General features: G+C 43.4%; 2 protein-coding genes across 4 annotated transcripts in view; one reads left to right on the forward strand and one right to left on the reverse strand.

Annotated features, from left to right (window-relative positions):
* amdhd1 (amidohydrolase domain containing 1) overlaps positions 1 to 10,958 on the forward strand; it is a 44,302-nt gene extending 33,344 nt beyond the window's left edge. The window contains exon 9 of the mRNA XM_043713302.2: positions 10,820 to 10,958. Within this exon, the coding sequence (XP_043569237.2) occupies positions 10,820 to 10,901 (82 nt within the window). The 3' untranslated portion in view covers positions 10,902 to 10,958. The remainder of the gene's footprint in view (positions 1 to 10,819) is intronic.
* The window catches only part of hal (histidine ammonia-lyase), a 65,237-nt gene continuing 43,265 nt past the window's right edge, over positions 2,548 to 24,519 (reverse strand). For 2 of the 3 annotated variants that reach the window (XM_087999726.1, XM_087999724.1), the window contains 6 exons: positions 18,688 to 18,753; positions 17,650 to 17,815; positions 10,881 to 11,015; positions 6,457 to 6,565; positions 6,282 to 6,351; positions 2,548 to 3,230 (listed from right to left, as the gene is read on the reverse strand). In XM_087999726.1, coding sequence (XP_087855852.1) covers positions 3,099 to 3,230; positions 6,282 to 6,351; positions 6,457 to 6,565; positions 10,881 to 11,015; positions 17,650 to 17,815; positions 18,688 to 18,753 — 678 coding nt within the window. In that variant the 3' untranslated portion in view covers positions 2,548 to 3,098. The remainder of the gene's footprint in view (positions 3,231 to 6,281; positions 6,352 to 6,456; positions 6,566 to 10,880; positions 11,016 to 17,649; positions 17,816 to 18,687; positions 18,754 to 24,519) is intronic. The other variant, XM_087999725.1, reaches the window with a different exon arrangement.

Consider the following 24,519-nt stretch of genomic DNA (forward strand, 5'->3'; position numbering starts at 1 on the left):
ATGACTTTAGTGGAGTGGAATGCTATATGAAACATCCCTCTGAGGAAGTCTTGAGAGCAAATAAAACAATGACGAAATTAAAAGCAGAAAGTTGTACAGTTCAGTTTTCAGCCTAAGATGACAGAATGTATAAATTAGTCCTCTTTAGCAATACATCACATTGCCAATCTTCCAAGTGCCTATTAACATAGGGCAGGGCTCTTCATATTCTTAGTGGGAAAGAGTAATAAAAGTTGGCCCAGGAAGTGAAGAAAATAAAAAGAGGTAGTTACAAGTACCTTACCTGCTGAAATATAGCCTATGGATATAGGTTATAAGATATGTAGGATATAGAAGCTATGGATGTAGGGTTGCATTTATCCAATATTCGAAATGGAATCCTACAGAAGGGAAATCTGAGAAATGTTTGCCATATAGTGTGATGTGAGTAACTGTTCTGTTTGAGACAATGGAAGTTTGACAAAAGATGCTACTGAGCAAAATTTGAGGATTAGTTGTCGGCATAAAGGAAGAATAGAGATTTCCAAAATAAAGAAGGTTGTCACGAGTCACCAGTTGTCAGATTGTTTCACAATAAAAGGTGCTGAAAATGTGTTGCTGGAAAAGCGCAGCAGGTCAGGCAGCATCCAGGGAACAGGAGAATCGACGTTTCGGGCATCCTGTTCCCTGGATGCTGCCTGACCTGCTGCACTTTTCCAGCAACACATTTTCAGCTCTGATCTCCAGCATCTGCAGACCTCACTGTCTCCTCACAATAAAAGGTGCCAAGAAATAATTGGAAGCCACAAAGAGGGACACCTGGTGGTCACAGGAGCTATAAGAACAGAAAAAAATCATTTGTTGTGATTCTACATTTTTTTTGCTGACAATATTGGGAATAAACAAGTTTGATTGTATCATATGAAATATTTTCATTAGTTTTGATCAATTTGATACACCCAGACTCCATTATAGCTTTGGTCCAATCCTGGACCAGCCATACAGCCACAAATAGCTTGATAGAAAGGTTTGCTCAGACAATGAATCCACCCCCCACCCTTCCCTTCCGCATTTCCCATGGCCAATCCACTTAACTTGCACATCTTTGAACTGTAGGAGAAAACTGCAGCACTTGGAGGAAACCCATGCAGACATGGGGAGAATGTGCAAACTCCACACAGACAGTTGCCTGAGGGTAGAGTTGAACTGGGTCCCTGGCACAGTGTGGCACCACTGTTAACCACTGAGCCACTGTACTGCCCATATGGCAATTGATTTGCTGAAACCACCCAAGACAAAAGTTGTTGACAGGAAACAACAGAATCAGGTTTTGAGAGAACAATGTCCAATGCCCCAATTCCTAAAAGGTCAAAAAGTAGGTAGGGTAAATAGCCAAGGTCTCTTTTATAGCGTGTGGGAGCGCTAAACTAGAGGGCATAGGTTTAAGGTGAGGGGGGAAACATTGAAAAAGGACCTGAGGGGTAATCTTATCATTCAGAGGGTACTACATGTATGGAATGAGCTGCCAGAGGAAATAGTGGAGATGGTACAACTACAACATTTAAAAGGCATCTGGATGGGTATGTGAATAGGAAAGGTTTAGAGAGAAATGGGCCAAACATTGGAACATGAAACTAGGTCAGATTGTGATGTCTGGTTCATATGGACAAGTTGGACCAAAGGGTCTGCTTCCGTGCTGTATGACTCTGACTCTATAAAGGTGAAGAAGGGCTTATGCCCGAAACGTCGATTCTCCTGTTCCTTGGATGCTGCCTGACCTGCTGCGCGTTTCCAGCAACACATTTTCAGCTCTGATCTCCAGCATCTGCAGTCCTCACTTTCTCCTCTATAAAGGTGAACACCAGTTTACAAACTTCAGTCAGAGACTTTTGTACATTCAATTAACTTTTTGTTGAAATTTCCAATAGATTCTGTTTCCATCAGCTTTTCAGACTGTGCCCTCCAGACGATAACAATTTATAACATCAAAAGGAAAATCAGGTGTTTGCATTCATGTTCTTTGGTTACTGTCTCTTCTGGCAATAAAGGACGTTCCCCCAACTTACCCCATCAAAATCCATCAGGATTTGGAACATTTCTATCAAACCTCTCCTGCTCTTCTTGAGAGAAGAAGATTCCCAGTTTCTCTAGACTCTGCACATAACAGACATCTCTCACAAAAACAAAATGCTGGAGAAATTTGTCAGATTTGGCAGCATGTGTGGCAGGAAACACAGTTAGTTTTTAGTCTGGTTTGACTCTTCTTCAGAACCCTTTAGAAGTCTCTCATTCCTGAAAAGAAAGCATTAATGCAGGTTACCAAGGATATGTCAAGGGATAAGTCAGCACCAAAGAACAACTCTACGTATGGTACCTGTGGAGGATCGCTACATTGTGTACTCCCAGAAAAACTCTCAGGCTGCATTACCCCCATTTCTCACAAACAGAAAGATGCCAATTATCAAAACCACTGATGTCAGTCAGGTAAAGAAACATTCTAATAAAGAAAGAAATGAGCACTGCAAACAAAACTGAGGAAGTTGAACAAAACTGAACACAGAGGCAGAGCAGGGTAATAGTTAAAATCTTTAATTGCTTTGTATTGTATTTTCTTAAAAGGCAGGGAGTCGACAGCACAGGTGCCATTTCTCCATCAATATACCAGTGATGCACAAAGTTGCGTCTTTAAAAGTGTGTCAGGCAAAGAGCACTGACCTTTCTGCATCTATCGACATCGTTGGTACTCTGGAAAACTCAGGCAGACTGCTGTTGCTAACCTTTGTTACTTAGGTATCACATCACATAAGGGAACACAGTCTTGACAATTTAACTACACAAAATTAAAATGTGTTTGGAGCTTGTAAACATTATTTTTAAAAATTGATCTGCACAGTTGTGTATGAATATTACAGAAAGGTTAACACAGAGCTCTCAAATAAGAGCACAGTGATGGAGAAACTCAGTTTCTCTTTGCACAGATGCATTTTCTGCACTGTTGCATTTCCCCATCACTTTCTATTTTTATTTCAGTTTCCAACATCCGTGGTATTTTTATTACATACGTTGTGCTCATATGATAGTTCATGTCAGGTGATTGTCTGAAGCAGACTGCGATTATACTATTCAATCCGTGCTCTCTTGCAGGGAGACATTGGAGGCTCCAGGGTAAAAGCAGTTGGTGAAATGGGCCTGGCCTCCGGTAGATTGGCTGATCTGTATTTTTCAATATAAGGGTGTGCCACCTCCCACACCTAAGGGGGGGAAGAAATGTCAATCAGTAACAGAAATAAATCCAATCGCTGCTCAGCAAAGTGTAATGACACAAAACCAAAAATCGTGGGTCTGGCAGTGCCTGTGAAGAGAAGGCAGAGTTAACGTTTCGGGTCCTTTCTTCAGAACATGATAGTAGCTAGGAAATGGTTGGTACAGTATATGTGCTAGAGATGGAGTGGGGATAGGGGAAGGAGTAAACAACAGGTGAAGATGGAGCCCAGAGAGCGAGAACAGCAATCAGGCAGAGAAAGGAATGGATAACAGTGCCTGAGAGCCGGGTTCAATTCCCGCCTCAGGCGACTGACTGTGTGGAGTTTGCACGTTCTCCCCGTGTCTGCGTGGGTTTCCTCCGGGTGCTCCGGTTTCCTCCCACAGTCCAAAGATGTGCAGGGTCAGGTGAATTGGCCATGCTAAATTGCCCGTAGTGTTAGGTAAGGAGTAAATGTAGGGGTATGGGTGGGTTTCGCTTCAGCGGGTCGGTGTGGACTTGTTGGGCCGAAGGGCCTGTTTCCACACTGTAATGTAATCTAATCTAATCTAAATAGTGAGCTGGGGAGAAATGAAAGCTGGTAATATCCCTACAATTACCCCTTATCTAACACTACGGACAATTTAGCATGGCCAATTCACCTAACCTGCACATCTTTGGACTGTGGGAGGAAACCGGAGCACCCGGAGGTAATGAGAACTAATAGAAGCTGAAAAAGGGTTGGCTGTGCTGAAAGCAGTCCATGTGATGGCAAGCAAAAACAAATTGCTGGAAAAACTCAGTGGGGCTGCTAGCATCTGTGGAGAGAAAGCAGAGTTAACATTTCTGGTTGAGCGATGACAAGGTTTAATGTGTAGGGCATTAGGGTACGGACATGGCAGAAGGTGTTCAGGTTCTAAAAATATTGAATTCAATATTGAGCCCTGAAGGATGCAGAAGCAGAAAATGAGGTGCCAATCTTTCAACTTGCACTAAGCTTTGATGGAGCACTGCAGCAAGCCCAAGGCAGAGATGTTGGACAGGGAACATTGTGGTGCATTGAAGTAACAGGCAACTGGAAGTTCAGGGTCATTTTTGCGAACAGAACGTGGGTATTCTGCATAAGCACAGTGGTTCAGTTAGGCAGCATGGTGGCTCAGCGCATCAGGGACCCTGGTTTAATCCCACCCTTGGATGACTGTGTGTGGAATTTGCATATTTGCCCCGTGTCTGCATGGGTTTCCTCCGGTGCTCTGGTTTCTTCCTGCAGTCCAAAGATGTGCAGGTTAGGGTGGATTGGGAAATGCAGGGATAGGAGTTGGGTCAGGGTGGGATGCTCTTCGGAGGCTCAGTGTGGATTTGTTGGGCTGAATGGCTTGTTTCCACACTGTGGGGATTCTATGATTCTAATGAAGTGCGATGATGGTTGGACTTTTCTTTTGGGTGAAAATTGGCTCCAAAGACACAGGAACTGCAGCAAGTCAGTCAAGCCCTCATATTGGCTCCACTGATCATCAAATGATAAATGTTTGAGGAATTATGCTGACATCCAACTTACTATGTGGCGTACTTGAGTGCAACAGGGACATGTATGTTATTACAAAGGGGCCTGTTCTTTACAGACAAAAACAACATGTTCACACACTGTGCCTATTTCAACTCAACAATACAGGCAGCAGCCACTGGTTGGTTCATTTCTCAAGGTATTACGCTGACCAATCAGAATCAACCAATCTGCTTTAAAATTGAAACAAAGCCTGAATGTTAACTAATGGGTGTATTTTGTCTATTGGAGTCTACTATCCAACAAATCGGAATTCTCTTCTCCAGGTAATATAAATGAACAATTTCCTCTTGAATTAGTATTCTTGCAAAATATCCTGATGAATGCGAGACCAAAAGCTATGACAAAATATATCCTTGTTCAACAATAGATCACGGTTATTCTGCAACTCAACTCCAAAAATTCATCCTGTTTAACATTAGCTGATTACTTGAGAGACCAAAAGTCTGCATCTTCAGTCTTAAATCATATTCAATAATGGAACATCCATATTCCTCTGGGGTGGAGAATTCCAAAAAAAACACAGTAAATTATTATACCTGATTTGGAAAGTGGATAAATCGCTGGAGACAGAGACTGGGGATAGTGGCAGGTACTTGAATCAGCAGAATGCTATCTACCACCAGCACTTAAATGTTACAGTCCAATGTTTCAGGTTACACACAAAGAGTGGTAGGAGTTTAGAATTCCTTTTGTAAATGGCAAAAGATGAAAGATTAATTGTTTTCTTTGTACTCCCTCAGAATGTAGGTGTCATTCATAAGACCTGCATTTGTTACATGTCTCTAATTTCCCTTGAACTGAGTAGTTTGCTGGGCCATTTCAGACACCCACGTTGCCCGACCAAGTAAGGATGGTAGTTTCCTTCCCTGAAGGACATTAGATAGGTCTTTATGATCAGTCACTGTTACTGAGAGTAGCTGTCAATTGCAGATTTGTTATCAGAATTTAGGTATCACCAGCTATTGTGATTAGATTATTAGTCACATTGCCAATATGCCACCACCTCCACTAGATTTTTCATTTTAAAATTGCTTGGTTTAGAAGTGAATTTTACTCCATATTAAGTGAATTTGGGCTAAGGTGGATCTGCTGATTTGAATGAACAGGGAAATGGCTTGAGGAAGTGAGTGACCATCTCCCACGCTGAATATAGTGGAGAAGCAACAGCCTGCAGTAGTGATGATCTTAGTACTGCACTACACTCTTTCAAAAACCTTCACTCAAACCTCCAAAAAGACCTGAACATACAGCAACCTCCTGAGCATATTGGCTTAGCGCCATGGAAATGGCAACGTTTGTTCAAAAAACATAGTTGGATATTTAATTTTATTAAATTACTCAACTGAAAATGCCTTTAAAATGAAGATGTTTCCTAACCAATGTCTGATAAACAATCAAAACAAAACGAAAGGCTGGAATATTATTTTGAATATTATTTTCCCAGCTCGGTTGTCAATGATTAAATGGTCTTATCTAACATAAACACCAACTTGCCTTTTGTTCCACCAATAAACGATGGACAACATCAATGTCTGGTGCCATGAAACGGTCTTTAATCCAAGGCCTAGAAAAGGAAAGCAGTTTGAATAAAAGAAAATGAACCATCCAAATAGGAATCCTTCCAGGCAGTTAACACGTGATTGACAGGAGGGTGCTGGTTTAACCGTACCTCACCAGTGTGCGGACCAAATCGTACACCTTCTCCAGGGGAGTTGTTGTCTTTAAGGGCCGTAAAAACTCAATACCCTGACACGCTGCCAGAAGCTCTATGGCAAGCACTGAGTGAAGCAAAAACACTTGATTTAAATCATGACAAATGACTAACTTTAGACACAGCTAAACATTGGAATCAAAAGTTTTAATGGACATTGGGACTAGAAACAGTGAGGTAAAGAGGTTCCACGATCATGACAAAGGGCTTATGCCCAAAACATCCTGCTCCTTGATGTTGCTTAACCTGCTGTGTTTTTCCAGCACCACACTCTCGACTCTGATCACTAGCATTTTCAATCCTCACTTTCTCCCAGTTCCACCAACATCCCCAACCCAATGTAAATGATCCATCTCCAAGTAAATGATACCTGATAGGAGTGGCACAGTGGTTAGCACTGCTGCCTCACAGTGCCAAGGACCAGGGTTTGATTCCACCATCAGGTGGAATCTGTGTGGAGTTTGCATGTTCTCCATGTGTCGGTGTGGGTTTCCTTTGGATGCTCTGGGTTCCTTCCAGTCCAGAGATGTGCAGGTTAACTGGATTAGCCATGGGAAATGTGCGGCAACAGATATGGTGGGTTGCTCTTTAGAGGATTTGTATAGACTTGATGGGCTGAATGGCCTCTTTCTGCATTGAAGCTATTCTATTTCACCCTCCCCTTGAGGTCTCTATCCCCACAGATATGAGTCTTCAGCCAATTCAATTCACTCCATGTGATAACTGCAAAGGTTATGGACCCTGACGACGTTCCAGGAATAGTACTAAAAATACTTGTGCTCCAGAACTTGCCACTCCTCTAGCCAACTTGTTTCAGTACAGCTACAACAGTGACATACATCTGACAATAAAGAAAATTGCCCAAATATGTCCTGTATACAAAAAGCCTGACAAATCTAACCAAGCTAATTACTGTTCCATCAGTCTACTTTTGATCATCAATAAATCAATGGAACATATCATCAAGCAGCCGCTGGTCAGCAATAGCCTTCTCAGTGACGCCCAGTTTGGGTTCTACTAGCGCCACTCAGCTCCTGACCTCAAGACTGATCACTTGGAAATATTCAAATATCCTTTACCATCTTCAAACACTTTGGTGAGGGTATAGCACATGCCAGATCAAAGAAAGCACTATCCCATCAGACACACCCAGTGCATGTACAGCACAGGCTAGAATCAGCAAAGGCCCAGCTCCACCACCCCAACCAACGGGACTGTTTACAGCACAGGAACAATCCAAAGCAAGGCTTCCTCCAAGATCTTATTGTCAAACAGGCTTCGGGCAAGGAACAGCATTGAGAAATTACACAGGTCAATTAACAGCTCCTCTACACTGTCTCCAAACACTCCCAGGACAGGGGCAGTGTGGGATTGGATACAGAGTAAAGCTCCCCCTATACCATCCTACCAAACATAACCAGGACAGGGACAGCAAGGGTTTGGTATACAGAGTAAAGGTTCCTAAACAGTGCCCCCATCAAACACTCCCAAGACAGGGACAGCATCAAAGGAGAAGGAGAAGGGCTTCTGCCCGAAACATCGATTCTCCTTCTCCTTTGATGCAGCCTGACCTGCTGCGCATTTCCAGCAACACATTTTTAAGCTCTGATCCCCAGCATCTGCAGTCCTCACTTTCTCCAAGACAAGGACAGCACTGGGTTACGTATAGAGTAAAGCTCCATCCACACTGTCCCCCATCAAAGACTCCCAGAACAGAGACAGCACAGGCCTAGATACCCAGTATTGATCTGAGTTTTATCAAACTTAAATGTTTTATTGTGATTCCCTATCGAGAAGAACAAGATCATGTTGATCCTGATGGTAGAAGTTGAATATTGTTTGGTCAGGCAGGAACCTTTGGCAGATGCTGTCCTGTTCAGAGCCCTCCAGTGTGCCACATGCATGACCAACTGTACCCCTGGGCGATTCAGCTAAGCAAAATGCACCCTATTTGACCTGAGACTGAGCATTGTTTCATCTGTTCTAACTCCTGCTGTATCCCTGCTCTGTGCAAACATCATATCACGCTCCTGTAACCACTGTGCTCCCATTTTACAATGTCTAGTGGTCATTTACTTACTACCAATCTCCTGCCTTTTCCCTATTTCCCTGCAGACCACAGAAACAGAGGGATCTTAGGGCAATTATTCACAGATCCCTGAAGTCAACTGAGTATGTGAATAGGATTGTTAAAAAGGCATATGGGACATTGCCTTGGTCAGTCGTGGCAGAGAGTATAAGAACAAGGAGGTAGTGTTCCATAGAATCCCTAATGCAGAAGCAGGCCTTTCAGCACATTGATTCTGCACCAACCCTCCAAAGAACATCCTACCTAGAGCCATCCACCCCTGCTCGTCCCATGGCCAATCCACCAAGCCTGCAAATCCTTAGACACTATGGGCAATTTAGCTTAACTAATCCACTCAATCTGCACATCTTTGGACTGTGGAAGAAACCCATACAGACATGGGGAGAAAGAGCAAACTCCACACAGACTGTTGCCTGAGGCTGGAATCAAACCCAGGTCCTCGGTGCTGAGAGACAGCACTTGCTAGCCACCGAGCCAATGTGCTGCCCAAGCAATCAGCGCTTGTCTAGGATTTGAACCTAGAACCTCTCATATTTCTTTAATATACAAGATTCATACCCCTAGACCAACAAGCCATTTTGAAGTTGTAGAGAGCATTGTTTAGGTCACAGCTAGAGTACTGAATGCAGTTCTGGTCACCTTAGTACAGGAAATATGTGACAGCATGAGACGGAATACAGAGGAAGTTCACCATGATGTTGCGTGGGATGGAGAAATTGAGCTATAAGGAGAGGCTAGATAGGCTTGGACAGTTTTCTTTAGATCAGAGAAGACTAAGGGGGACATGATTCAGGAGTATAGAGTGGCTTTGACAGGGTGAGTAGAGAGCAGCTGTTCCCTTGATTGAGGGATCAATCATGAGAGGACATAGTTTTAGGATAAGGGGTAGGAGATTCAGAGGGGATTTGGGAAAAACTTTTTTCACTCAGCAGCTGTTGGGAGCCTGAAATCCACTGCCTGGGAAGGTAGAGGAGGCTGGAAACCATACAAAAATATTTTGGTTAATGCTTCAAATATAGCATTCAAGGATATGGGAGAAGTGCAGGAAATTGGGATTAGTGCACTTTTAATGGTAGTCATGTGGGTGCAGACTTGAAGGGCCAACGGGCCTTTTCTGTGCTGTATGAATCTATGTTCAGCCCATCCCACCCCCTTTCATATTTGGACCCTGTCCTCCTGTGCTCTTCCCTTTCCTGTCCTGTTGCACAAGACCTACTGCACCAGTAATAGGCTACTTTCTAATCCCCTGCTTAACCGCTCTCCACCAACAGCTGTCTCCCAACTGTTTCCTCTTCCCCCACCTCTCTGTTTATGTTCAATTTTAGAATCCATATGACAGGAAAGACCTTGGGGCAATGACAGAATGAGGAAGCAGAAAGGCAAAGAAGGAAGTTGCAACAACTCTGGAAATCAGCAACACAGTTCCAAATGCATTAATGATGTGGACTTCACAGTAAGAGGGGCTGACGTGAGTTATTTTCACAGCCCAGACAGAACAAATGCAGTGTGCTGGAGAAACACAACAGGTCTGGCAGCATCTGATGAGAGAAAACGTAATGTTTCAGGATAGTTCTCAACATTTTGTTGCCTGCTTGATGTTGGGGGACAACATGTTGCAATGGGAGTGCACACAGCTGGCCACAGCAGCTCTTATGGGGCCAAAAGACCATTACTTCTTGTTTTGAGAATATGTGGCTGCAGTCATTGCCCATCCTTAATTGCCCCTTGTTAGGTCACCACTAGGCTGTGGAATTTGACATTTTGGACTTTGTACTCAGAAAAACAAAGCAGTAAAACTTGCTAATGACATATATTGTTCAGAACCTGTTATGTATACCTCAGAGTAGGGCTCCAGGTCATACGTTGCCAAGTATGACTGATTTTTCCCTGGTGTTTCCCACTTGGCAATGTTGTATATCCAGGTCCGGATGCTGTATAACTGAAGGACCCCCTGACACTTTCAGATGGTGCTGCTGAAAGATTCTAAACCACTTGCTGTGGTGCATTCAGTAACCAGCAGCCACTGTATAATGTGTAACTGGGGATGGTGGAGTGAAGGGGCATTTGTGTCAATCCCTAACCTGCCCATCAAGCAAACTGCTTTGTATCACCTCATTGTATAAATGAAAGAATTTACCCAGAGGTCAAATGTTTTAATAGGAAACTGTAAGGAAATAATACAACAGTTAAAAACATTAAATCAATAAAGGATCATTTGTTCCTATCTTACAGGCAGAATTGTTCTCAATGTCTGATGTACAACAAATCACCAACCTCCAATTTGGAGTCTTACCTTGCTCGACATGCTCAATAACTCTCAGCGCTTTCCTGGCGGCCCATCCGCCCATGGAGACATGGTCCTCAGTGGCAGCGCTGGTGGATAGAGAGTCTACAGAGGATGGATGACACAGCACCTTGTTCTCGGAGACTAGGGCGATAATGAATATTATTTCCAATATACCTACTGTGCAAACTAAAACAGCAACACTGGAGTCTCAAATTTTCAACTGCAGAAAAAGATTCACTCAATCAAACTCTTTGTAGAACCAGAAATAAATGATTTCCACTGAAGCGAATGTTACAAAACCTTGCTTCTTCCTTTTCTTGTGAGTTTGTGTCAACTTTTTACCGTCATAAAATAAAGCCACAATTACAATGGAAATTCCCAAAGCAAACTTTTCTAGTTGTAACTTTAGGGTAGGCAATAGTTTAGTGGTATTTTTACTGGACTGTTAACTCAGAGACTTAGTTAATGTTCTGGGGACCTGGGTTCGAATCCCATGGCAGATGGTGCAATTTGAAATCTATTTTTAAAATTCTGGAATTAAGAGTCTAACTATGACCATGGATCTACTGTCAATTGTTGAAAAAATCTATTGGTTTACTGATACCCTTTAGGGAAGAAAGCTGTCATCCTTCCCTGGTCTGGTTACAAATGTCACTGCACTCCCACAGCAATGTGGTTGACTCTTAACTGCCCTCTGGACAATGAGGGATGTTGACCTAGATGCTGTAATAATGCTGGCCTAGTTAGTGATGCCTTCATCCTGTGAATGAATGAATAAAATGAAACATTGCCAGCACTAGTGGGCACAGTAAGTGGCATTTTGTATCTTCCAGTGCCAATAACTCTAGGCCCCCTTTTTGGGAGCTCAGTGGTTAGCACTGCTACCTCACAGCACCAAGACCTGGGTTCGATTCCAGCCTTGGGTAACAGTCTGTGTGGAGTTTGTGCATTCTCCCTATGTCTGCATGGATTTTCTCCTATGGTCCAAAGATGTGCAGTTTAGGTGGATTGGCCATGCTAAATTGCCCAGAACATGCAGGGATTTGCATACTAGGCGGATTAGCTGTGGGATGGCAGGGGTGGGGTGATTGCTTTGGGTGAGATCCTCTTTGGAAGGTTGGTGTGTGCCTGGGGGGCATAATGGACTGCTTTTATACTGTAGTGATTCTTTGCCTAGCTTTTTCACTTCATCTCAAAGCTACATCTGGTTCTTGTGCGTCGGTCACTGGGAAATTCATATCCCTCTTTAAAAGTTATTGGTCCCTATAGGGAACACAATAACCATTCCTATCTCTGCTTTTGATTTCACAGTTTAAATCACCAGATTCACTTTAGCAAGGTCTTTGAGAAGATTCCACATGGTTAGTAAGGTTAGATCACATGGGATCCAGGGAGAGCTAGCCATTTAGATACAAAAATTCCTTGATGGTAGGAGACAGAGGGTGGTGGTAGACGGTTGTTATTCAGACCAGCAGTGTGCCACAAGGATCAGTGCTGGGTGTACATCATTTATATAAATGATTTGTATGAGTATTTAGGAAGCATGGGCAAGACTTACATAGTTAATGTTATGGCCCTGGGGAGTGCTGTCAAACAGAGACTGAGGGGTACAGGTACATTGTTCCGTGAAAGTGACACCACAGGTAGACAGGGTGGTTAAACCTCATCCGTCACAGTACTGAGGACAGGAGTTGGGATGTCATGTACAAGACATTGGTAAGGCCACTTTGGAGTAGTGCTTATAATTCTGGTTGCCCTGCTTTAGGAAGGTTTTTATTAAATGAGAAGATTTATAAGGATGTTACCAAGATTAGAGGATGTAAGTTATAAGGAGAGGCAGGATATGCTGGGTCTCTTTTCCCTGAAGCATAAAAGGTTGACAGGTGATCTTACAGAAGATTATAAAATCACAAAAGGCATAGATAAGGTGAATTTCCAATAGCTACTCCCCAGTGTTGGGGAGTCCAGCACTAGATGGTTTAATTGAAAGGGGAAAAATTTAAAGAGGACCTGAGGGGCAACGTTTTCCACACGGAGGGTGGCATGTATATGGAACATGCTGCCAGAGATGGTGGCAGAGGTGGGTACAATTACAAAATTTAAAAGACATTTTGACAGGTACATGAATAGGAAAGGTTTAGAGGTTATGGGCCAAATGCGGGCAAACGGGACTAGTTCAGTTTAAGAAACCTGGTTAGTGCAGGCAAGTTGGAATGAAGGGTCTATTTCTGTGCTATATGATTATGACGAAAAATGTTAAAATTCTCGTGAACACATAAAGATATAGGTATTACAAGCTCAATGATGCATCCATTACTTTGGTTTATTCACTGTTGAAACTACAACTTAGCAATCTTCACTCACCATTAACCACATTCTGCATTGGCACAGAGGGGCAGAGAATTACATTATAACTCTACACCTCTTTTCCTTTACACAACATCGATCACAAACCATATTCCCTGATCATCAGCCACATTGTGTTTGGGATCTTGCTGTGCACAAATTGATTGCTGTGTTTCCTACATTGCACCAGCACCGATACCTCAAAAAAAAAACCTCACTGACTATACAGCAGTTTGGGATGCCCAGTGATCATGAAAGGCCTACAGAAATGTTCGACTTTCTTTCTCTCATTCCCTGATGAATATAAAGAATATAAAGAACAGAAACACATGCAGCAATCATAATGACACCTAAATAAACAAAAGGAAATGTCCCCACTGTCTGTTCAATGATAGGATAAACTGTCCTCAAACTTAATTTTAGATTCTGAACACATAACATTTTTAAATTAATTCAATACATCTGGCTCCAAAAAACCATGCAACAGAATTCCACAGACGAACTGCTGAATCCTCAAACCTCTTCAGCTAGGGCAACGTTGAGAAACACTATCTCTTTGCTGCATACACTAGGTTTAAGTTTGTCACTGTGTATTCTGATCTGCTGTTGTAGCCTTTTTTTTTGGGTGTTCTAGTTGAGTTTCTGGTCAATGGGAACCCTCAGGATGTTGATAGTGGGTGAATTAACGATGATGATACCATTGAATGTCAAAGAGCAAAAGTTAAATTCTCTGTTACTGGAGATGGCCACTGCCTGGCATTGTGTGGTGTGAATGTTACTTGCCTTTTGTCAGCCCTAGCCTGGTTATTGACCATAGAACATAACAGTGCAGTACAGGCCCTTCGGCTCTCGATGTTGCGCCGACCTGTGGAACCAATCTGAAGCCCATCTAACCTATACTATTCTATTCTCGTCCATATGCCTATCCAATGACCAATTAATTGCCCTTAAAGTTGGCTAGTCTACTACTCAAAGGTAGAAGACAGAGGATGGTGGTGGAGGGTTATTTTTCAGACGGGAGGCCTGTGACCAGTGGAGTGCCACAAGGATTGGTGCTGGGTCCACTACTTTTCATCATATACATAAGTGATTTGGATGTGAGCTTAAGAGGTATAGTTAGTAAGTTTGCTGATGACAACAAAATTGGAGGTGTAGTGGACAGCAAAGAAGGTTACCTCAGATTATAACGGGACCTTGATCAGATGGGTCAATGAGCTGAGAAGTGGCAGATGGAGTTTAATTTAGATAAATGTGAGGTGCTGCATTTTGGGAAAGCAAACCTGAGCAGGACTTATACAGTTAGTGGTCAGGTTTTGGGGAGTGTTGCTGAACAAAGAGACCTTGGAGTGCAGGTTCATAGCTCCTTGAAAGTGGAGTCGCAGGTAGATAGGATAGTGAAGAAGGCATTTGGTATGCTTTCCTTTATCGGTCAGAGTATTGAATACAGGAGTTGGGAGGTCACGTTGCAGCTGTATGGGACATTGGTTAGGCCACTGTTGGAATATTGCGTGCAAATTCTGGTCTCCTTCCTATCAGAAAGATGCTGTGAAACTTGAAAGGGCTCAGAAAAGATTTACAAGAATGTTGAATTCTTGCGATTTGCGAGAGGTTGAATAGGCTGGGCTGTTTTCCTTGGAGCGCCGGAGGCTGAGGGGTGACCTTACAGAGGTTTATAAAATCATGAGGGGCATGGATAGGATAAATAGAGAAAGTCTCTTCCCTGGGGTGGGGGAGTCCAGAACTAGAGCATATAGGTTTAGGGTGAGAGGGGAAAGATATAAAAGAGACCCGAGGGGCAACTTTTTAACTCAGAGGGTGGTATATGTATGGAATGAGCTGCCAGAGGAAGTGGTGGAAGCTAGTACAATTGCAACATTTAAAAAGCATCTGCATGGATATATGAATAGGAAGGGTTTGAAGGGATATGGACCGGGTGCTGGTAGGTGGGAATAGATTGGGTTGGGATATCTGGTTGGCATGGACGAGTTGGACCGAAGGGTGTGTTTCTGTGCTGTACATCTGTATGACTATATGACTCTAAATGCCTTATTGAAATCCATTTACACCACATCAACCGCTTTTCCCTCATCCACCTGTTTGGTCACCTATTCAAAGAACTCAATAAGGTTTGTGAGGCACAATCTACCCTTCTCAAAATCATGTTGACTATCCCTAATCAACTTATTCATCTCTAGATGATTATAAATCCTACCTCTTATAACCCTTTCCAATACTTTTGTCCTGGTGGACAGCTGATTGGTCAGTAAGTGCATTCCATTGCTCAGACTGTTGAGTATATGAGTTGAGAAGTTATGTTGAGATTGTACAGGATATTGGTGAAGCCTTTCATAGGAAGGATATTATTAAGCTGTAGTGGGTTCATAAAAGATTTACCAGGATGTTATTGAAATGGAGAGTTTGAGTTAAAAGGAGAGGCTGGAATCTCTTTTCAGTTGAGTGTCGGAGGTTGAGGGGTGATTTTATAGCAGTTTTTAAAATCATGAGGGGCATAGAAAAGGTGATTGGCAGGTATACTTTTCCTGGGGTGGGGGATTTCAAGACTAGGGGGCCTATTTAATATGAGGGGAGAAAGATTTTAAAAAGGACATGAGGGTTAATTATTTCTTTACAGAATGGTTAGTGTGTGGCATGAACTTCCAGAAGAAGTAGTGGATGTGGGTACAGTTACATTTGAAATATTTGGATAAAGTGCATGAAATAAGAAATATTTGGAGGGATATGGGCCAAGTGCAGGTGGCTGGGATTAGTTTAGTTTGGGATTATGGTCTGGTTGATCTGAATGCTGTGTTTCTGTGCTATATGCCTCAATGACTAAACTAACAAAGCAGTATTTAGGTCAACTGGATTTGTGTGTTTTTTTAAATGAACTGGACATTGGGCAATTTTCCACATTGACAGGCAGCTCCTAAAATAGTAGCAATCCTGGAAGAGCTTGGCCCCAGGGGCACAACTGAGCAAAATTCCATCAGAATTTCAATTGTACATTGCTGTGGGGGTTTGGATTTCTTGATGGTCTTGTTTCATATTTGATGTTCCAATTACTTCTGTATTTGGTATAGTGGTGATGGTGGTATAGTGGTGAGCATACTGCCTTCCAAGCAGTTGACCTGCGTTCGATTCCCGACCATCGCAGTGATGTGTCTTCTAAATCTAAGGGCGGCACGGTGGCACAGTGGTTAGCACTGCAGCCTCACAGCGCCAGAGACCCGGGTTCAATTCCCGCCTCAGGTAACTGTCTGTGTGGAGTTTGCACATTCTCCCAGTGTCTGCGCGGGTTTCCTCCTACAATCCAAAGATGTGCAGGTTAGGTGAATTGGCCATGCTAAATTGCCTGTAGTGTTAGGTGAAGGGGTAAATGTAGGGGAATGTGTCTGGGTGGGTTGCTCTTCGGAGGGTCGGTGTGGACTTGTTGGGCCGAAGGGCCTGTTTCCACACTGTAAGTAATCTAATCTAATTTGGGACGCACCACTGAGTGAACTCCAGATCAGATTCTCAGTTATAGAGCTATAGACAAACAGTGATACAGCATGGAAGCAGGCCTTTCGGTCCAACTCGTCAATGCTGACCAGATGTCCTAAATTAAACTGGTCCTGTTTGTCTGCATTTGGCCTATACCGCCCTAAACATTTCCTATTCATGTACCTGTCCAAATGCCTTATAAATGTTGCAACTGTACCCACCTCCACCACCACCTCTGGCAGCTCATTCCATACACACACCACCCTTTGTATGAAAGGTTGCCCCTCACGTCCCTTTTAAATCTTCTTCCTCTCACCTTAAATCTATTCCCTCTAGTTTTGGATTCCCCTACCCTGGGGAAAAAACCTTGAATATCCATGCCCTCATGATTTTACAAACCTGAGGTCACCCTCAGCCTCTGACACTCCAGGGAAAAATATCCCACCCTCTCTTTACAACTCAAACCTTCCAGTCTCGGTAACATCTTGTAGACCTTTTCTGTATCCTTTCCAAGTTAACAACCTCGTTCCTACAGGAGGGCAAACGGATTCCCTCATTCCACGGAAACATAAGGTATTGGGTTCAAGTCTCAGTACAGAGAGCTGAGTATGTAGTTGAAGTTCAGCACATTAATGCAGTACTGAGGGGGTGCTGCATTGCCCTCTTGTACTTGATTACATTTTGTTTTATCAGCGGAACATCCCACTGCATTCCCCTTCACATAACCTATCCAGCTTCCTCATAGATACAGCATTGTTATTTCCGCAGTTACTTCTACATTCCCATCCACCTCTGTGTATCAAAAATTTGAATTCCTGTTTGGGACAATGTTTGTGACCCAGGTTTTGGTCAGCACCTACGCACAAGGTACAGACCATTGAGTTTGCACTCACTCCAGACATCCCACTAATGAAAGCCACTCATGCTGAACCTGAGTGGAAAGACATACCCAAGGCAGCTGCTGTGCAGTGAGCGATCATGAAGCCTGAGTTCAGGCCTCCCTCATTAACCAGGAAGGCAGGCAGCTCACTCAGGGATGGATTACATAGTCTCTCGATCCTCCTCTCACTGATGGCAGCAAGCTCGTGAACACTGATTGCCAGGTAATCAAGGGCCTGTGAGACAACAAGAATTTCATTGGCTCTAGGACTGAGATGCCTGATCTGAACCAATACAATGTTGCTTTCTCACCTCTGCCTGGCATTTGGTTTCCTTTCACCATTAAAAATAAATTGAATGAAAACAAAATACATTCTCATCCACTTTAATCATTGTCATGATTTTAAAAACATGGTAAAAGTAATGAATACCTTTGTAAAAAGTGACTGTCATTTTGTAATGCATAAATGTGATTTTTCTCTTTGGTATTCTTGCAAATTGTCCTGATGAGGGCAAGGTGAGAAAATTCAACAAAATATCTCTCAGCAACAATCTTAATGAGTGACTGATTAATATCTGTAATAATTATGGGATGTCCGTGTCTTAGAGCTTTACCCATCATTGATAAGCTGAGGGAGAATGCGCAGGACCCAAATCACGAACTCTATGAAGCATACAGCACAGGTGACCATTCAGCCCATCGTCTGAGTACTGTGTACTATCTCCCTGTAAGAATTACACAATCAGTTCCACTTCTGAGACCTTTCATTATACTCTTTCAGTTCTTCCAATCTTCAGCTGCCAGCTTTTGCAAATTCTGTCCCCGTCTCTGGTCAGACATTCCACATCTCAACCTCTGGAAGTTTTTCCCAAACCCTCTCTTCGCTCTTCTCAAGATGAAAGAAATGTCTGACCAATTCATCAACCAGTGAAAAAAATATTCCCTATGAGTTCCATCAAGGCACTTTCTAATTCTGAATGTCTGAATTGTTCTTTCCTGAAAGTTATTTCAGACACCTAAGATGGTGTCATAAGTAGCGGCTTGTGACAATAAAGCTAATTCTAATAATTCTTTGTGCCAGCAATTTTGGGCGCAGCAAACACTTACTTTTGCAGGATACTCTCCATGAAAGTTTCCACCAGAAATAGTTTCCCCTCTTTCTGCAAACACCATCTTGAATGAATAAATATATTAAGGTTTACAACCTGTGGGTATGACCGTCACTGGGAGCTTAATGCTGAGGCCAGGCAAACTTAGTCACACAAGTAATTGTTGTACTGAGTTACTTCAAATAATTTTTATTTTCTCTTGACACAAATCAATCCCAAAGTTCTCAGGTGTGACAGAAGAACATTAATTATAGATTCCTGGGGACTGGGGACATCTAGTTGATTGATGTGAAGTGTAATGGCACACGCTGATTTTGATCAGTGCATTGCCTACGCACAGGTGGAAAATAACTGCACACAAAGGGAGGATGCAGGAGTGACATGCTCAGAGAGATTTTATTTGCTTCTTATCTGGATTGATTCAAAAACTGTTGGGATTGAAAATGTTGTTACTTGCACTACTTTTCTAGGCTTCTGGATTCATAGTTCAAGTCTCTGGATTATTTATCCAATGCAATGTTGATTCACTTGAATGATAGTGAAACTAAAGTAGTTAAATGGTGAAGACAGATTACAGAGAATAGGCATGTATTCTGCTGAAATTGGAAAAGTAAGATGTCATCTAATTTGAGATGATTAACACATTTGACAGAAGAATCCAGAACTTAAAACTGAGAGATTTTAGAAATGAATAATGTAACTCATGGAGCATTTCAGAAAACATCTCTGGTCTGCATATACCAAACAACCCCACTGCCCTGTGGCTGACTGCCTCAACTCCCCCTCCACTCCTCTCAGGACACGCAAGTCCTGACTTCCTCCACCGCCAAATCCAAGCCACCTGCCAACTGGAGGAAGAACACCGCAACTTCCGCCTTTCGATCCTTCAACCACACGGCATCAACATCAACATCACTAGTTTCTAAATAGCCCCTCCCCCCACCTCATCCCAAATCCAACCCTCCAACTCAGCACTGCCCTCTTGACTTGTCCCACCTGTCCATCTTCCTTCCCATCTATCTGCTCCACCCTCCCCACCAACCTATCAAAATTACTCCCCACCTGCATCTACCTATTACCTTCCCACCTACCTTCTCCCCCACATCCCTATTTATCGCTCATCCCCCTTCCCCTCTCTACATTCCAGATGAAGAGCTTATGCCTGAAACATTGACTCTACTGCTCCTCGGATGCTGCCTGACCTGCTGTGCTTTTCCAGCTCCACCCTTTTTGACTCTGACTCTCCATCTGTAGACCTCACTGTCTTCTCATTCAGAAGTACCATCAAGCATAAAGGTAGTTGAAATATGTAACACTTGGCATTACAAAGCTATTGATGTTGGTGGGGAGGGTGCATGGGGGCTATTGAAACTTTCAAAACTGTTGTTTGAGAGAATTTTGTTAGGGAAGGATATTGACAGTTATGAACCCATGGTAGTTACATATCCTTTCTTGGCCCAAAATGGATTATCTCACAGTCACTTACAACTGAACTCGATCTGCCACTATTTTGCCCACCTTTGGAACTTTCACTGTCTACAATGCAACCTAACTGTGTGCCATCAGCAAAGTTGGATGCATGACTTTCTATGTCATTATCCAAGTTGTTAATAAATAATGTAAATAATTGAGACTCTAACACTTGTTGGACACCACTGGTCACGTCTTGTTCTATTATTTTCATATGTTTTATCTTATGAAACCAAGATAGTTACTTGGGCGGAAGTTCAGACGGAGCACAAAGCCGGTCGGGAAGGTAAATGATTACTATATAAAGAACTTACCTCGACGCCAATGGTCTTTTCGCAACAGAGAGCGGCGGGAGCTGGGCGGAAGTTCAGATAGAGCACAAAGCCGGTCGGGAAGGTAAGTGATTGCTACTAGAGTGAATGTGTTCTAAACCCCAGGTCCTACAAAGTAGGGTCTCCCTCCCTCCCTCCTCCTCCTCTAACCTTAATTAAGAGTCCACAGACGTGCCACAAAAAGAGGGTCTAAGGAAGTTTAGATCGAAGAGTGAGGCTTCAGCTCAGGACTCTTTGACAAGGAGATTGAGTGAAGTGATTACACCACAGTTGAAGAGGGAGAAGACATGACTGCCCAGCTGGTTCAGTGCGCTACGTGCTTGATGTGGGAGGTCAACGACTCTGGTGTGTCTGGCTCGTATATGTATGGAAAGTGTGTGCACATTCAGCAATTGACCGAGCACATTGCAGCGCTGACGAAAGAACTCGAAGACCTTGGGCTCATCCGAGAGAACGAGATCTTTCTGGACAAGACCTTCAGCGATGTTATTACACCAATCATGCCAGAAGAGAGCAGAAGAGAGCAAATGATGAGGAAGGCAGAGAGGAGACAGGTGCAAGAGACCCCGGGAAAAGTACCTGTCAGGAACAAGTTGAAGCTTTTGGAAGCAGAGACTGATGACACTGCCAGTTCGCAAGGCGGCCAAATTTGTCAATCAAAAGTTGCCGCAGAGGCAGAACGGAAGAGTCGGACATCGCACAGAGCCGTGGCAATAGGGGACTCCATCGTGAGAGGAACTGACCGGGGTTTTTGTGGCAGCAGACGGGATTTAAGGATGGGGTGTTGCTTTCCTGGTGCTAGAGTGAAAGACATCGCGGACAGAGTGCAGGAAATCCTCAAGGATGAGGGTGAAGAGCCAGAGGTGGTGGTACATGTCGGCACAAATGATGTCGGGAAGAAGAGGAGGAACATACTACAGCGAGACTTCGGAGAACTAGGAAGAAGGCTGAAAAGCAGGATGTCCAAGGTGGTTATCTCCGGTTTGCTTCCAGTTCCTCGGGCTAGTGTGGCCAGAAACAGGGAGATAATGGACTTGAACGTGTGGTTGGGGAACTGGTGCAGGAAGCAAGGATTCAAGTTCTTGGATCACTGGGGTATATTTTGTGGTAAACATAAATTCTACAAGAGAGACGGCTTGCACCTTAATAGGTTAGGGACCAGTATTCTGGCAGGCAGGTTTTCTACTGCAACACCGCTACATTTAAACTAAGTAGCGGGGGGGAGGGGACAAGCTGGATGTTTAAAAAGGAAATTGAAGGGAAAGTTAGAACAAGAGAAGTCAAGAAAGACAACTGTATTAATGAGGCAGAAAACTCGGAAAGGCATCATGCTGTAAGGTTGAGTGAAATAAGGGTTGATGGGAAGGGTGAGAGCAGTAACAAATTAAAAATACTATACATGAGTGCACGAAGCATTAGACATAAGATGGATGAGCTTGAGGCTCTTTTGGAAATTGGCAGATACGATATTGTGGGGATAACTGAGACGTGGCTTCAAGTGGACAGGGCCTGGGAAATGAATATTCAAGGATACACGTGTTATCGTAAGGACAGACTGACGTGCAGAGGGGGTGGGGTGGCCATGTTGGTAAAGGATGATATTCAGTCCCTTGCGCGGGGGGACCTAGAGTCAGGAGATGTAGAGTCAGTGTGGATAGAGCTTCGAAATACCAAGGGTAAAAAGACCCTCTTGGGAGTCATCTACAGGCCCCCAAACAGTAGTCTGGATGTCGGATGTAAGTTAAATCAGGAGCTGAAATTGGCCTGTCGCAAAGATGTCACTACAGTTGTTATGGGGGATTTTAACATGCAGGTAGACTGGGAGAATCAGGATGGTATTGGGCCACAAGAAAGAGACTTTGTGGAGTGCCTCAGAGATGGATTCTTAGAGCAGCTGGTGCTGGAGCCGACCAGGGAGAAGGCAATTCTGGATCTGGTATTGTGTAACGAACCAGAATTGGTCAGAGACCTCGAAGTGAAGGAGCTATTGGGAAGTAGTGACCATAATACAATAAGCTTCAATCTGCAATTTGAGAGGGAGAGGGTACAGTCGGAAGTGACAGTACTTCTGTTGAATAAAGGGAATTATGGAGCTATGAGGGAGGAGCTGGCCAAAGTTCAATGGTGCAATACCTTAGCAGGGATGACCGTGGAGGAACAATGGCGGATATTTCTGTGTATAATGCAGAAGTTGCAGGATCAGTTCATTCCTAAAAGGAAGAAAGATCCCAGAAGGAGGCATGGGCGGCCGTGGCTGACGAGGGAAGTAAAGAAACATATAAAGTTAAAAGAGAAAAAGTATAACATAGCAAAGATAAGTGGGAAAACGGAGGACTGGGAAGCTTTTAAAGAGCAACATAGGATTACTAAGAAGGAAATACGCAGAGGAAAAATGAGGTACGAAGGTAAACTGGCCAAGAATATTAAGGAGGATAGTCAAAGCTTTTTTAGATATGTGCAAGGCAAAAAATGGTTAGGACAAAAATTGGGCCCTTGAAGACAGAAACAGGGGAATATATTACTAGGAACAAAGAAATGGCAGAGGAATTAAATGGGTACTTCAGATCTGTGTTCACTTGGGAAGACACAAGCAATCACCCTGAGGTAACAGTGGCTGAAGGACCTGAACTTAAGGGAATTTATATTTGCCAGGAGTTGGTGTTGGAGAAGCTGTTAGGTCTGAAGGTTGATAAGTCTCCTGGGCCTGATGATCTGCATCCCAGGGTACTGAAGGAGTTGGCTCGGGAAATCGTGGATGCTTTGGTGATTATTTTCCAGAGTTCGATAGATTCGGGGTCGGTTCCTGAGGATTGGAGGGTGGCTAATGTTATACCACTTTTTAAGAAAGGTGGGCGAGAGAAAGCAGGTAATTATGCACTAGTTAGTCTGACCTCAGTGGTGGGAAAGATGCTGGAGTCTATATAAAGGATGAAATTACTGCACATCTGGATAGTAGTAACAGGATAGGACAGAATCAGCATGGATTTATGAAGGGGAAATCATGCTTGACTAATCTTCTTGAATTTTTTGAGGATGTAACTATGAAGTTGGACGAGGGAAATCCAGTAGATGTAGTGTACCTGGACTTTCAGAAAGCTTTTGATAAAGTCCCACACAGGAGGTTAGTGAGTAAAATTAGGGTGCATGGTATTGGGGGCAAAGTACTAGATTGGATTGAAAATTGGTTGGCTAATAGGAAACAAAGGGTAGTGATAAACGGCTCCATTTCGGAATGGCAGGCAGGGACCAGTGGGGTACCGCAGGGATCCGTGCTGGGACCACAGCTTTTTACAATATATGTTAATGATATAGAAGATGGTATCAGCAATAACATTAGCAAATTTGCTGATGATACAAAGCTGGGTGGCAGGGTGAAAAGTGATGAGGATGTTAGGAGATTACAGGGTGACCTGGACAAGTTAGGTGAGTGGGCAGATGCATGGCAGATGCAGTTTAATGTGGATAAATGTATGGTTATCCACTTTGGTAGCAAGAACAGGAAGGCAGACTACTACCTCAATGGAATCAATTTATGTAAAGGGGCAGTACAGAGAGATCTGGGTGTTCTTGTACACCAGTCAATGAAGGCAAGCATGCAGGTACAGCAGGTAGTGAAGAAGGCTAATAGCATGCTGGCCTTCATTACAAGAGGAATTGAGTATAGAAGCAAAGAGGTGCTTCTGCAGCTGTACAGGGCCCTGGTGAGACCACACCTGGAGTACTATGTGCAGTTCTGGTCTCCAAATTTGAGAAAAGACATTCTGGCTATTGAGGGAGTGCAGCGTAGGTTCACGAGGTCAATTCCTGGAATGGCAGGATTACCGTACACTGAAAGACTGAAGCGACTGGGCTTGTATACCCTTGAGTTTTGAAGATTGAGAGGGGATCTGATTGAGACGTATAAGATTATGAAAGGATTGGACACTCTGGCAGTAGGAAACATATTTCCACTGATGGGTGAGTGCCGAACCAGAGGACACAGCTTAAAAATACGGGGTAGACCATTTAGGACAGAGCTCAGGAGAAAC

This window comes from Chiloscyllium plagiosum, unplaced genomic scaffold (assembly GCF_037043375.1).
Source record: "Chiloscyllium plagiosum isolate Xiang-an unplaced genomic scaffold, Cpla_swu_hap1 HiC_scaffold_23, whole genome shotgun sequence".
NCBI classification, from domain to species: Eukaryota; Metazoa; Chordata; class Chondrichthyes; order Orectolobiformes; family Hemiscylliidae; genus Chiloscyllium; species Chiloscyllium plagiosum.